The sequence below is a fragment of the Eupeodes corollae genome, chromosome 1, assembly GCF_945859685.1.
Source record: "Eupeodes corollae chromosome 1, idEupCoro1.1, whole genome shotgun sequence".
NCBI lineage: Eukaryota > Metazoa > Arthropoda > Insecta > Diptera > Syrphidae > Eupeodes > Eupeodes corollae.
In genome coordinates this window covers 93580370-93597053 of record NC_079147.1, presented here as the reverse complement: position 1 = coordinate 93597053, position 16684 = coordinate 93580370, and the positions used below count along the sequence as shown (strand labels likewise).

Genomic DNA, 16684 nt, shown 5'->3' with positions numbered 1-16684 from the left:
ACTTTCGAATTTCATAATATCCAATGTCATTTAAAATAGGAATATATTCAATTTAACTGCCTATAGTTTTTTAACGACATATAAATTAAACTAATTTATCATAATATGTCATTTTTATTATCAAAATATTTACACCATTTAGATACCTATAACAATAAATTATCACACATAGCAATTACACTGCTTTATTACCTATAACAACCTATTAAAAAATCAAGTTCATTATAATTGAATTAAAACTTTAATCAATTACAATTGAACACAAAATATTGACAACTTTACTTTATTATTTTTTCTATATTATAATACCGAACAAGTGTATTCAAATATTAAAATTTAATCAATAAATACCTTTGATCATTAATATCGGATTATTAAGATTCACACTTTGCACTTTAACATTCACAAACCTTTAGATGTTTGATATTAGGTGACTGCAGAGTGCCTTACAAACAGAACGAGTCGAGCCAGATTAAAGGCTAATTATATTGTAATCAACTTTTTTATAAGTCTCTTATAGACTCTGCATTAAAATTTCTGATTAAATGGTGGTTATGGGAAGTTGAGCTCCATCTAATGTATCTCCATTAGCAATTTTAAATGCGTACTATATTCTTATCCCAGAAGTGTGAAGTACCTGATGTTCCAGCCAGCATCACTTAAATCCCACCACACGCATTCAATACTTACTTATGCTCGAAGACCATCACGCGTTACTCAATTAATTAGCAATATATGAAAATAAATCTCCTATAGCCTGGGTATGCGATGATTGAATTCAATTTAATTGCCAAGCAATTAGGCCGTCATCGTACTCGTCATCAAAAACAGCTTATACTTCAGCTCGAGAATAATTATGATACTGCTGCTTCACTTGGTTGATATATAGACTTCTCTATACCGCAACACCATCAACAGTTTATAGCTATATCGAGACTGACCAAGTCTCATCAACCTTTTCAAAGGGTGCGATTTTATTTCTGTCTCGTCTGCCCATAAAATATAAACAAAACAACAGAACAACAGCACAATAAAAAATTAACAATAATTTCAAAACATAAAGAGACGATCCAAAATGTGTGCCAAAGGGGGAAGATTTCCCAAGACGAGGTGATGTCTGACCAACCGACAGCGGACAGCCAGGTCAGGTCCACCATTAGTAAAATATATGTAGATAAATAGGTACCTTTCCTCTATACCTTATTTTAAGGGAAGAGATTTTTGCAAGTCAGTTTCCGCTAGATGCACAATTAGGGTTGTCGAAGGACGTAGAAGTCCTACGATATCGATCGATATTATCGCTGTATACCTTTGTGAAGTTTGGTGCGATACAAAATTGCATTTATACGAACTACAACCATTCTTTTTGTATAAAAACGAAAGCCATTGACACGGTGCATTAAAAATGTCAATAAATGGCCTGACTGACAAACACAAAAGTGTTAAAGAAGGGCGGAGACTGCTTCTTTGTTTCTTTTTTTTGAAATCAAAAATCTGTCCTGCGCTAAGGTCGTCTCAACGAATTAAGGAAGTGCAAAAGAGATGGCAGAAAATCGCATAAATCAGACTTATTTTTGCCGTTCTCCTTCAGTGAATCAAATGTTGAAACTTTGGTTGTGTTAGTTTCAACCTAGAATGTAGTACTTTTTCTTACTTTAATCTGGTACAATTTGAGGTTACTTCCTTACATTGTATTTGTATGGTGACCAGCTGCTAAGAAATTGTGTTTAGTAAAAGTATTTAATTTTCAGTTTTTTTACCATATTTTTTATAGCTTAAATTACAACATAACTACATAAATGAGTAAACAAGCAATAAATAATCATTTAAAATAATTGACGCTTCCAAATTAATTGTAAAAGTAATTAGTCAATTTATAGTTCAGTGAGAACCCTGGCAGGGATGGAATATGCTAATGTAGCAAGAGGTTTCCAGTTTTTATAATAAAGATTTTAATTTTTTTCCTACAATGTTAATTGGATTTGTTTGATTTCAATTATTCATTTAAAAAATTATACTTGAATACGTTTCACACAGATAATTTATATTGAGCCGAATTGTTTTTTGAAGGGCTAACAATTCCTTTTCTTTCTTCTTCTCTTCTTCTTCGTTGACCCCCATGTAGCATAGGGCGACAACCAGTTTCTTCCATCTGTCTCAATTCCTAGCACGATACCTCAGCTGGAACCACGTCTCCAAGTTTTGGGACTGAGCTTCCTTCATGACAGATGATCGCTATGTTTCTCTTGATCTTCCAGGCTGCCTTCTAAATTGAGGATTCCATTGAAAGCACTGCTTTGCTATGTTGTCGTCCGGCTTTCTCGATGTATGGCCAATAAAGCGCCACTTTCTCTGCGCGATGTCAAAATTCACATTTGTTTGCCCAAAATGTTTACAACACTAAATCAAATAAATTATGTGGTGCAACAGTCCTTTGACCTCAGGTCTAGTGGCTTAAAGATTTCAACTATTCCAGTGTGCATTTGAAAAAGTACTTTTCATGACAAGAATTGCTCTTGGGTGATTTGTCAATTCATCGCAAAAGACAGTACCTAAAACGGTACAGACAAGGTTTGTCCCCAAGACCTCTGTATCCAACGCAGAAGTAGATGTATGTACATATAAATATACGCAAAATTTAAATTGAAGCTAATAAAAAAAAAAAATTGGGTGGCGCAACAGTCCTTTTGAGAACTAGGGCCTAGTGACTTACAACTCTCAACCATTCCTGTGTGCAAGTACTGTTGTCAGGGATGGAGGGGACCTACAGTTTTTAGCCGAATCCAAAGGGCGGATTTGAGAAAGCACTTTTCATGACAAGAATTACTCTTGGAGAATTTGTCAATTCCTCGCAAGAGGCAGTACCCATGAAAACTTTAAGTGGCACAGGCAGGGATCGAACCCAAGACCTCTCGCATGACAGTCCAACGCACTTAGCATCATGCCACGGGTACTACAAAAAATTGAAGCTAATAGCATTGTTATTTATTAGGAAAGGCTTTTTAATCAAATTTTTCACTTTTGTTTTATTTCCTACGGAATAAAAATACCACGGCATTTTAAAAAATCTTTTTTTGCAAATCTTGATATCATCATCTGTAAACCAACCTACACAGACTAGGAACGTCAAAAAATGCCAACATTTTTATTTTATCGAGCCGGACTAATTTCAGTAACTTTAAGTGGGAAAATAATTATTAAAAAAATGTATTATAAATTGCTGAGATTGTATTGTCTTTCATGTTTTTAAGCAAATGATAGCTTTTTTGAAAATGGAACTAGAAGATGTTATTTGGGGTAGAGAGACTTTTATGGTTTTGTTGTAATAATTATTGAGTTTGACTGTCATCTGCCACAAAAAAATAATATTCACTGACTACACCTCAGGTTTTCACAATGAGATTTACCTAAACGTCAATAAAATATCTGGGGCCTTACTACGTAACTCTATTCTACTTTTGATTCTATTCGAAACTCATTTCCGATTCTACTTTAAAATCGTACTACGTATAAAACAACAATCGGACGCCGGTTATACCAACTTGTTTTCAAAAAAAAAATTTAACTTTCGAACGAATATCGGATTCTTTGACAGCTAAAAAAAAAACATCAAATTTTTGGACAAAAATAATTATTGCAAAAAATGGACACAGTTGGAATTTGGTTCAAGATTCAGGAAAATGAAGAACGGTACGAGCAAATTAAACGCAGAAGAATAAGAGATAATTCCAAAATAATGGAGTTGAGTGAGAAAAGGTTTGTACATATACATATATACGGTCGAATATTTGAACACATTCTTAATGAAATGAAATATACACTTTTGTTTCAGTTATTATCATTTAGTTATCAATGAAATTTTTGGCAACAGGAGGTTACCAAAACCAAACCGGCGCGGTGGTGAAAAGAACGCTGGAATGCAATGCAAACCATGTCAAAAATACTAGCCGAACTCATGACTTCAATCGACGGAGTCATACATCCGCTGATGATGAATTCAAAAATGAAGGAAGAAGAGAAACGAAAGTCCAAACGCTTTTTTTGTAAAAATCACAAATTCCAGGTGTAATTGGGGTGGTAGATGGAACTCATGTTCAACATTTTACTTAGACCTTGACAAAAATAACTTCTTTTGTAAACACATTTGTTGTAGAGTGATTATTTTTGATTTTTCCTTGTTTTGAATTTTACTTTCCAGTTACGCAGTTCCTTGTTTATTCAAAAGTTCATATGAATGTAGTTGGTACTACTAGAACTATTCGATTCTCTTTGGTTCGAAAGTAGTCAAACAGATACATAGTACCAATTTTTCGAATTCGAGCAATTTCATTGTAGAATCGAGTTACATAGTAAGGCCCCTGGTTCTTATAAAAGTTCGTAGGCCCATTTTCTGTTCAATTTTACAAACGAAAAACTCATCATCTCAGTTACATTTTTTAACTGGTAAAAAATTGTTTTGTGGCTAAAATATTTTGATATAATTAATATTTGACAAAAAATGTGTAAGAAAACCCATTTGACATTGTTTTCTAATACAAATAAAAACCCACATATTTTATTACTTAATTGGTTCATTTTCTAAATATTTTGTCAGAAAACAACTAGAACTTCAAATGTTTGCAATTTTGTTTTTTTATTTCAGCTGTTACTTTTAAAAGCACTTAATAGACGATTTCTTAATCTTGATGGGCCTTTCACTACAAGTAATCACATTATTAGGACACCCTTAATGTAGACCTGTGCAATACACATAATTATTAAGAAATATTTTTGTAACACAGCTCGATTGTTAAATTTGTACCACAGCCAATAATTTTTTGATATTTTTGCCACATACCAATACTTATCGAAAATAATTAAGACACGTCAAAACAATATATAACTCAATTTTAAAAATAAATACAGACTTTTGACCATGACTTTTGGTATGTATAAACGAAAATGATACACTTATTTACGCATTTAAAGAAATTATATGTTCTCAATTAAATAGTTCATGATTTAACCTCTTTGATATCATGTTCCTTATGATTTTATTGTAACCTCTTCTTAATTTGAAAAGTCTTTGAAAATAGTTGTTGTTCCGCTTTCTATTTTATTTTGACTTAATTCAAAAAATAAATTTGAATAAACATTTTCAAATGTTAATTCATAGAAAATTAAAATATTCCTCATTTCAAATGCTTGAATTATGGTGCACAACTTCCTTACGCCACTGTAGGAAAATTGTAGTAGATTCCAATTGGAAGTATCTTTCAATCAAGGTGGAGTCTCGCTCTCTGCCATCCACCATACTTCTCACTCACACACATCTACACTGGCTGTTATTTCTACCACCATCATGTAACTGTACGCTGACGAAAAAATGGCGTGCTGTGTGCGCTCACTTGGATATGGCCGTCTTCTTTGTTTCCGTACGCCACGCTAAACATGAATGAATCACAATGAGGGTGGGTTTGCTGTTTTGCCTCATACATAGCGTCATCAGCCGCTCACAAGCCGAATCAACTCAAACCCGATTATCCAGTTTCTTAGTTGAAAATGGGCAGATACTTTACGAAATACTACGTTTGTGTGTCGGTATGATTGGCTGGGCCTACAACGAGATTGTCAGGTAAAAATCCACAACAACAACAAAAATTCATATTTCTGAGCTTGGAAAACAAAACTGCACCAACAACTTCCATTCGCGGGCCGCCACAACAACACAACAATAGAACGACTGGTCACGAGTGGACGTATCTGAAAGATACACTCCGATCCGAGAATATCTTTTTTTGCGGTTTAATTAAACATTTCAATTCGTAAAACACGACGGCAAGTTCTCGTCGAATTCGAAGCGCTGCGCTGTTTATTTTTCGTTTCGTGTTTTGCTTGATTTTTATTTCGTTTTGTCGTTTTATTGAGTTGGAAAAAATAGTAATCAATGGTTTAAGGTTCAGCAGATATAATTTTGATGAAAAGACAGACCGTGAAGCTTTAGACTTCGTTGTGATGATTAAACTTGATTCTTGAGCCACGAAAAATATACTTGTACACCTTTTGATATTGGAGCCTAATACATTATTTCCTGCCTTCCATTGACGGCTTTACGGTATCGCGCGCGCGCCATCTTTTCGTTTAACGTCTTTTTGTTTGAATTTTAAGCTTCAAGTTGAATGGCATTGTGAAGTGGAGGTATGACGGTCGAAATTTGTGTGGAGAGTGACTTTGCAATTCTTTTCGGATTTGATGTCTAATTTCGATTTCAGTTCTTGCCGCACCCGTCACTGTTGATGAAGTGTATTGTGATTGTGTGTTGTTGATGATCGAGATAGGTTATAAAATCTGAAGGTCATTCTACTTGTTAGTGAGAGTTTGTGCTTGATTTGTTTTTTTCTTCTCATTTTGGATACAATTCAAAAATACGGGTTTGGAAGAGCTGGTATACCTAAACCTACTTACCTCCATATAAACAAATATTTATAAAGAGAATAAATAAACTTAATTTGCCTGGAAAAATACAAACAATGAGCTCATTTCTGATGGGTTACCCGCATGCGCCGCACGTTCAAAACCCCATGGGTTCGGGGCTTGAACCCAAATTTCCTCCAGCCGATGACTATCACATGTACAATGGATATAGTATGTCAACTGGTCCAATCGGACACCATCAGGGACACATTGGCAGTGATTATATGTCGAATGGACATAATGGCGGCAGCTTGCATCATCAAAGTTCAAATAGCTTTAACTATTCTCCACATCATCACCACCATCAGAGCATAGGAAGTGCCGCTGGCTACTATCATCATCCACATCCGCATTCTCATTCTCACCCGCATAGTGGTTATTCATCACATTCGGTGCATTCGCCAGTTTCGGCAGCGGGGACAGCGACGGACTCTGCAGCGATAGCGAATAATGGATACGCGAACTCCAATTCGAATGGCTACTATGGTGGATATTATGGAGCGAGTAATGGGCATCACCAGATGCTGGATTTGCCTATTCAGTGTCCGAATACCGAACCTACAAACACCGTCTTAGGATTACAAGAATTAGGTAAGCTTAAATGGGAGTATCAATAAATTAAGAATTAGGAATGAGTGCATAATGTTTTAATCTGTAGACAGATGTAGAAATTGAATGAATTTAGGTAAACTGAGGTTGGATTTGCTGTAGCACTTTTACAAACATTTTGAGCCGACCGGTTGAATAAGTTTTTTTTTTGTATACATTTGTATTTTTGAAAATATATTTTTATTAAGTCTAAAGGAAGATGAAAAACAAACAAAATAGTCAAAACAAAGAGTGCGTAATATGAAAGTCAACTCCCATTAGGTCTTAAGTATATAAATTTATCTAATAAATATTACTTTGATAGTTACATATTTAAAAATTGGTTTGAATAGCCTTTCAAAAGTGTAGTGCTAATATAATTTTGAAAACGTAATAGCAGTCTCGTTAAATTAATTTAAAACACATTTTTTTCATGCATTTCGTGGCATGTATTGTTTGTAAGTATTTTTTCCAAAAAAAAATCCAAAAGGTTGAGCTAAGTCTTAGACACTTTTTGTTTAAACATAGATAAACAAAATTAACAATTCAGAAACAAAAGCTAAGTTGCATGCAAGTCCCAATCGTTTGTTTTTTGGTAAACATTACTTTTGAGTTTTCTCAACCAAGAAGCCAGACTTCTGATTGGCAATAAACCGTTTTCAACTACTTTCTTTATTCAAGAGTAAGGAGGTTAAGGTTATTTGAAAAAAAAAAACATAAAAATATTGATGAGAATAGATTCGTGTTCTTTAAATTAAGTCATCACGCCCATTATCCTGTTGGCGGTTTAAATTCTTTTACATATTCCACTTCTAGGCTTTAAAACCATTATACAATAGTTACACATTCCTATCAGTACCTATGTCTAAGTATATACAAATAAGTATTGTAAGTAGAGCCCAGTTTATCAAACTGTTGTTCTATAACATTCAGTCCCGACACTTAATTTTAAGAAATTTTTTTACAATTATGCACAGCTTTTTAATTTCTTAAAAACGTAATTGAAATATTTCAAGTAATCAAATAATATTTAATTGAAAAAACTGAAAAACGGAATAATTACTGTTTTTTGAAATCTTTGGTTTGGAATTACATTTATGTAATTAAATTACTAATTACATTTAACTGAAAATTATCAATACTTCTAAATAATCTAAATGATCCAAGGAACAGTAAATTTCCTTTTTACAATAATTATTACACAAAAATATAATTAAATATTATTTTCGTCAAAACATCTAACGCAATATTGAGCAATATATTCCTGAAATGCTAAGTTCTTTTGTGTGTTATTAATAATCACTTACCGCAATTGTATAATGAAAAACTGTTTTTAACCAAGAACTTAAACTGCATCCAAAACTATTTTCAATTACAATTACAAGTAATGTTTATTTTCTTTCAAGTGAACTTAGGTTAGGTTGGAGTGGCTGTCCAGATATTATTGACACACGTAGACCTCAAGGGTCCATTGTGATACCACTAATGAGGTAACTCATGGGAGAGTAATGAATTTAAACAAACCATTTTGTACTTTTAATAAAGTTAGAGAGACGTTTTGTGTCAATCGTTGCCAGTTCACTGGTATTATCGAAGAAGGAATTACCGAGAAAGTAATTCCTTCTAATGGAGAGTGCTGGACATGTACATAGAAGGTGTTGGACTGTTTCCTCTTCCTCCTCGTCCATGCAGCTTCTACAGAAGTCATTTGTGTAGACCCCTAGCCTCAGAGCATGTCTACCTATGAGGCAGTGTCCCGTTATTACTCCAATTGTAGAGCTTATACTTTGTCTGCTTAGTGATATCAAGCCTTTTGACCGTTTTAAGTCAATACTTGGCCATATTTGCTTGGTTGCCAGGCAGGTGGTACTTTGTGACCATCTAGTATTTGTTGTTTCTAAAGCATATTGCTTGAGAAGATATTTGCATGTAGCAAGTGGTGTTCCTATGTTATGTTTTTGTCTAACATAAGGCAGAAGAGTTCCGTTTTTGGCGAGCTCATCGGCTTTGCAATTTCCCGGAATGTCTCTGTGGCCCGGCACCCAAATGAGGTGAATGCTAAACTGTTCCGTCATCTCCTTCAGAGATGATTGACAATCGTGGACTGTTTAAGAGTTTGTGGAGACAGACGCGAGAGACTTAAGAGCGGCTTGGCTGTCCGAGAAGATTCGTATATCCTTACAAGATATAACGTTTTCTTTGAGCCAGGATAGTGCTTCTTTAATCGCCATTACTTCTGCCTGGAATACACTACATTGATTGGGAAGTCTATAGGATAGACTGAGATTCAGTTGTTCTGAAAAGATACCACTTCCAACTCCGTGATCGGTCTTTGAACCGTCAGTATAGAAGTGTACCGCATCGTCTTCCAGGGGTCCCTCTTCTTCCCAGGAGGATCATGAAGGGATGGACACATGGAATCTTTTACCAAACACCATTTTTGGGGTGGTATAGTCTAATCGATCTGGGATAGATCTGAAATTGTCTAGAATAGTTGTATGTCCAGTATTGTTACTGGTCCATTGAGAGGTGGCTCTAAGCCTTACACATGAGTTGGCAGCCACCTTTTTAGAGAAGATGTCAAGTGGTGTTAGGTTTAAAAGCAATTCCAGTGCTGCGGTTGGTGTTGTCCGAAGTGCTCCTGTGATGCACATACCTGCTGACCGATGGACTTTAATGAGTTTATTTAGATTTACCATCTTATCCAGTGCGGTCCACCATACGACGGCTCCATAAATGAGTATCGGCCTGATTACCGAAGTGTATAGCCAGTGGGTTATTTTTGGGGAGAAGCCCCATTTTGATCCTATGGCCTTTTTACAAGTAAAAAGCGCTACAGTAGCCTTTTTGACTCTTTCATCAATATTTGCCTTCCAATTTAGTTTTTTTTTTTTTTTTCAAGTGAACTTACCTGCATGTAATTGTAATTCAATTGAAAATTAAGTCCAAATCAACTTCAAAATCTGGTGCTTATTTCTCAAATGTATATAAATGACTATTTTTTTAAGTTATTTGCAAAACTAAGATAGATATTGAGAGTATTTTTTTAATAGACTGGATGGCACTTAAAAAATCCATTAAACAAAAAAACATTTTAATTTAAAACTTCTACATATTTTTGTTCCATTTTAAGTGAAGCAGAAAAGTGCAGATTTTTGACAATTTTCGTTTAATAACGATAAATTTACAATTTTGAGTTACGAACATAATACAAAAATATTTGATTCCTGATTATCATTGCACTTATAATGAATAAAATTACCACAAAGTTCCTTCATTAGAATACAATTTCTGAACAGATTGATGACCCAAGACCCAAACAAATTTAAAGCATACGAAAAATGTAAGAAAACATTTTTTACCTATTCGAAAGAAATCAAATCAAGCCAATATAAATGATGCCTCATCTTCCTGTTTGACCTTCTGGAGTTAAGTTGCTATTTTGTATATAATTGTTAAATTTTAATCTCTTTTAAGCATGATTTTATTAACATTTTAACAATGTGCCAAAAACTGTACAAAACAATATAAATAATCAATGAAAACATATTCATCCATTTTTCATTAGGAACTTCTTGTATATAAAAATAATTTTAATTGTTCAAAGGTTTTCTTTATTTGTTTTTAGTTGTAATAAAAAAGAGGATAGTTGATTTTTCAATATTAAGAGTATAAATTAGGTAAATTTACATGGAGTAAGTTACAAGATGTGAATAAAGGGTTCAGACCATGAGATGTACACTGTGGACAAAAATTAAACTGATCAGGCAACAAGCTTATTATAAAATTTGTTGAATAATTTAAGCCACCACTGTGCTCACGGCTTTGTTATAAAGTCATTAAAATAAAATTTCTCATATACCTAATTACATACACATAATTTTTGATGTTCAATCAGTTGGAAGGTTAAATATTTTGTTACATTTGCTTGTTTAAACAAATTACATTTCCCTTATATTGTTTATCAGAGTATTTTTTCTAATTTTATTACTTGTTTCTGCTGGTTTGTACAAAAATACAAAAAATAAATAAAACGCAACATGTGAAGCAATTTTTTTAAATTAAATTAATTACACAAAAAGATTAATTAATAAATCACACTAAAAATCAATACAATAATGTGTTGAAAAATTCAAAACCTCCGCAAAAACATGTTATATTTTTACCAAGATTTCTTTAGGTAAAAACTATTTTCATTTTGTTCTTACTTTGAAACCTTACAAAATCTATAAATAGTCAATAATTAATTAATTAATTAAACACTGATTAACTATTAAATAAAAACAGTTATCTTGAAATAATTTAAAAGAAAAAGCAAAGAAGAGTAGAGACTATTTTTGGAAAAGACACGTTTTGTTCGATTTGATTAATACCAAACAACTGATATAGGAATATTATTGGTGACAGTGATTTTTAACAGAGATATAAACAAATATCAAGTTTGCCATTTCCAAAATGTTTTTTCTTATTATTTTGTTTGTATCATAATGTTTGCTGTTTTGATACGAGTGAAGTTTAGCTTTCAAACAAACAGTCTACATAAAAACAATATACATATGTAATGTATGTGGGTAATGTATAGAAGACAGGATCATTTTTTTCTTACTTATTTCCCACACATTTACTTACTGAAACTATATTCTTTAAATATTGAAATATTTATAGAGATATAGATAATTTTTCTTATAATAAATTTTACCAATTTTGAGCACAAATTTGATTTATATCAAAAACATTAAAACTTCAAAACAATCCTTACAGAAAAACTAATATAACTAATATAGGGTTTTTAAATTGGCGCGGGGTTATTTTGGCGCTGCGTGGAGGCCATGTTTTTTTGGTGACATTTGTCAAATCTTTTGTTTATTATTCAGTTGCTTATGTCAAATCTTCATGGCAAGGTAACGATTTGACAGCACGTTCGAATGATAAAACTTTATTATCAAAATGAATGTTGCGCGCATTGTGCCCATTTTACAGAAGACGTAGTGGCTCTTCACATTCGAATTTTTAACGTTTGGTGGCCAAATTTGAGACGACCTGTTCAGTTTAACATAATTACTCGCAACAACAACACCTGGCTATAAGCCCTTATTTGTTGGAAAGCTTTTAAACTTGCTGCCCCTGCATTGCTTTGTCACTTAGTTTTTGAAATTCGCTAAAAGTATTTCACAAGATTTACCCTCTCTTCTTTGGCGAAATGTTTCGAGTGAGTTCCTATTTCTAAGCTTCCAAGATTTAACAAACGCTGCCAATTTGTTAACATTTGGTCTTGGTTCTGTCCATCAAAATATTTATTTTTCTGGGGTTGAAGAAACCAATACCCTATGCATATAGGATAAACCACAGCCACCACGATACTCTCACAAGGAGGCCGTATATGTTCATGAAATTAACCATGGGGCTGTAACATATCCCGTGGTACCATATCTTCACTGGTGTGATAATTTAGGTCTTTGATGGGGAGCCATCTAGAGAAGATAACCCAAGAAGTGGTAGCCCGATTTCATGTGGGACTCAATCTACCGAACGTTATCTACAATTACATCATTCTTTTATAAAATGATTTTTACTTCCACTCCAGACTTTTTATCATATATAAATACCGCTTCAATTGTCGATTTGTATATTTACTGATTTTCATGGATTTTTTATAATTTGTATCATTAAGTCTACCTCGAACCCATGAGGCAGGACGACGGTCCCTCGTTACTATCGATCTTAAGATTTTTAATTTTAGGAAGAAAGATAACTATTAGCTTCTTGCGTTCGCTAACAAGTTGAGAATTTCCTCAGTGCAGTTCTCCGCCGTGCCTTTTTCAATTCACAGTGTCAATCATCATCAAACTACACTTATTTCTCTAACTTGTTCCCAGGAGCCACCACGGGGAGGTGCAAGTAAGTGCTTCTTCCTTCCAATCTATAGACAAGCATATAGCTTTCCTTATGTCTACATGCAAGTCCGTTTGACCCCCAGACGACCGGTTCAGTAAACACTCAGCCAACACAAGTACGTTCAAGGAACGCAAGATTTGCCTAAGGTGTACAGCAGAAATCGAGGCAGTCTATTCCTCGCCGTGTACAAGAACTCGGCCTTTCGCAGACTTAAACTTGGCGAATTTTGCGTCGAGACTTGAGCCTACACCCGTACAAGATATAACTGAACCAGGAGCTTAAAAAACAGCGTTTGTTCGCTGACTGGACGTTTTGGTGTGGATTTTTTGAAAACGTTTTTAGTAAGGCGGCCACCGTCAACAGCGAGCACTCCATAACGATGATTACTAATTTATAATGGCCTAAATTGAACCTAGACGACATGTGGTTCCAGCAGGACGGCTGTCGTTACGTGCCACACAGCAAATGCCACGACATCTACACACAACATCTACCAGCCCTTATTGAAAAAAAACCTTTATTTAATTAAAATGGTAAACGGCCTTTAGAAAATTGTGTATTTTGGGCATAAAACCAAAAAAATAAACATAGGTACGAACTGAAAGCATATTACTAGTTAATAAATTTTATGGCCTATAGGACCGTTAGATGTTTTTTTATGAATTTATACTAATATTTTCAAGCTAAAGAGTTCGTTTGTTTAAACGGGCTTATTTCAGGAACTACTGGTTCTTTCAGTGCTATATAGCCCATTTGTTTAGGAATGTAATAAGTTGTATAACAGTTGTATAACAGTTGGATCCTCTAGATCCATTACAGAATTCAGAGAAAATTGAACATTAAGGTATAAAGAACATATTAAAGTTCAATGGAAAATTTACTCGGATCTTTTTTTTTTGAGAGTTTTCGCCATAGAATGAAATTTTGAACTATTAATAAGCTTTTACTTGCTGCCTATAATAAATAATAGCTAGTTTAATTAAGATTTTCCAAGAGATTCTTTGCGTTCTATCACTGGACTTTCACCTTATTGCATTAAAGACATAATTACAGACACTTTTAAAGGCGAACAACATCTTGTAGCTTAAAATTTTTCATGATTTTGAATCGTGAATTGGTCTTCATTACCCAAACGCAGATTTGGTATTTAAATTCTCTTTGCCGTGCAAAATATGATTCAGAAAGCCTTTTACGTTGCTTTTTCTGAATGGTATTAAAACAATAAAGATAAGAGAACTAACTTTACAAAAAAAACTTAATATTTGTAAAATTAATGTGAAAGTGTGGTGCAAAACAAAAGCAGAAGTCGTTGACATAAGCCCCAATTCGGAAGATGACGAAAAAAGTTCGGAGGTTACAGATGACATATTTTGTATTTTTAGACAAATTTTAAAAAAATGTTTACCCATCAACCATAAAGGTAAACTGAAAATTTTATTTATTGAATCGCAAATCCGAGATCTTAAAAACACAGAGATCCTCAACATAAACTCAAGTATAAATATATCTTAAAAATACATTAATTACAACAACCTTGAATAGAAAGTTTATAATTTAAGCCTACTGACTTATAAATAATGAATTTTACAAAATAAGAATTCTCTTTATTTAATTTTAAAGAATTGTTGTCAATAGAACTTGTAGAGCCCCAACTTTTCCTGAAAGGGTGGTGATGTATGAATAATATTTATTTTTTATACTGGCGCTTACACCAACCGGTAAGGTTATTCTCAAAGGCTTTAGAAACACTTCCAACACAATTTTCAAAAATTTAAAAATACAAAAAACAAAAAAAGTTAAAAAAAAATAATACTCAGTTGATTTATTTCATGTGTATACGCCTCACACCTATACTTATGACCATGTTATTAATACAAGTTTAAAGTACAATGGTGCAACTGGTCATTAACCAATTAAACGTAAGTGCTAGAAGATCTCTTTGTAAAACGCTTTCATTTTCTTTAAAACCCATTAAAAAACTCAATTTTAATTAAAAGAAATCATGTTTGATGTATACTTGTAATGTAACAACACAATAATTTATTTATGTATTTTTCCACCCACAGGCCTAAAGCTGGAAAAACGAATAGAAGAAGCCGTCCCCGCAGGTCAACAACTCCAAGAATTGGGAATGCGATTGCGATGTGATGACACCAGTTCTGAGCATGTAAGTTTTGAAAATCATTTGATATTAATTCAAACAGACACATTGCATGAGCTCACACATCCATGATGCAAAAATTGCAAAATTGCAAAAGTGCATGCACTTATGATTGACTATAAGAGCGATAAAAAATGCATTGCAATGTAATCGAGACATTATATACGGAGTAGCCCCTGTACACCATTTATCTCATTCGTTATATTCTTTTGCATAAATTTATATGCACCGCGTCAAAATAAAGTTGGTAGGTTTATATTATGCATAGAATCCGCTATAAAGGAGTGGAACTATCTCTCTGTAGCGTATGCATCTTTAATCCAGTGTTCAAGTCGAGGAGGGTGTATCTTTGTATCTTATGCTTTGCCACAAAAAGACAACGCGGAAGCAAAGTTGCATGTCTTATTTTTGCTACAGTTTTTTTTTGTTAATAAGCGTGCAGGATGTAATGCGAATGCTGCACATTTTTTGATATGATTGTGTGTGTTCTGATGCTTAGTGATGCTCATGTTATGACTTTTATATAAATTGTTATCATCATGGTTGGCTTTTGTGCGTTGTTGCAGGACGATTTGCTGGAGGAGGATCGTTTGATGTTGGACAGGTCACCGGATGAGATGGGTTCACATGGGAACGATGATGATTTGTGCGAAACCGATTCCGAAGATGACCTCAATTGTGAAACAACAGATGGCGAAAGGATAATTTACCCTTGGATGAAGAAAATTCATGTTGCTGGAGTTGGTAAGTTCATTGACAAACAAATTTAATTAAGCTCAAAATATTTAACCAATGCATTGTCTGAAAAGCTTAAAACTAGCAAATATGTAGGTTATATTACTTAAAACTTTATATCTGATGACCGTTAAAAGTGTGTTAGTCGGCAAGTGGGAGTTTAATGGAATTTAATGCTCTAAGTTATTTTTATAATGAAAGTCCATCCTTTGGGCTGTGCGTTATTGTAGACGAACGATGAAAAATAATGCTATTTCAGCTTTTCAACACCCCAAATAAGCTAGAAAAATATAGCATCACGTGTTTTTTAGACGAAAAACTATTTATTTAATTTCGATTGGCCTGATGTAAGTAACTTCTATTTTGATACTATTTGAGCAAATACAAAGGTTTTTAAAGCTACATGCCCTCTATTTCCTCTCAACTTTTTGCTTTATTTTTAAGTTTATCAACTTGATAGTAAAAGGATTAAACTAAAAAAATTAGTTGCATAAGAAATGAATTTAATTTAAAAAGCGGAATCTATAATTGTCACAATTGTGTGTAGAATAATGCTTAAGTATAAATACTTATGAATAAAATATTTAAAAAAACCCTTAACTGGGCTTAGAATTAGAATAACTTTTATTTTTCAATACAAAAACAAAAAAATTGCTAAGAATGAATGAAGCACTCAAAGTGTTTCATATTTTGTATTTCTTATCGATATTTCGAATGAGAACTATTTTTAGGCTTTTGATGGCCTTAGTTTGAATCCAACTTAAAAATCAATCTATCATGTCATTTCGAAAAATAACTTTATGTTATTAGGCGATATAAATTCATGTAGCAGTTTTTTCATTCATTTATTTC

The 16684-nt window shown here is 33.3% G+C and overlaps 1 protein-coding gene across 1 annotated transcript in view; it reads left to right on the top strand.

Moving 5' to 3' along the window:
* The first annotated feature begins 5213 nt into the window (after positions 1-5213).
* Positions 5214-16684, top strand: part of LOC129939208 (homeotic protein deformed) — a 57819-nt gene continuing 46348 nt past the window's right edge. The window contains exons 1-3 of the mRNA XM_056047134.1: positions 5214-7044; positions 15003-15103; positions 15664-15841. Of these exons, the coding sequence (XP_055903109.1) occupies positions 6510-7044; positions 15003-15103; positions 15664-15841 (814 nt within the window). The 5' untranslated portion in view covers positions 5214-6509. The remainder of the gene's footprint in view (positions 7045-15002; positions 15104-15663; positions 15842-16684) is intronic.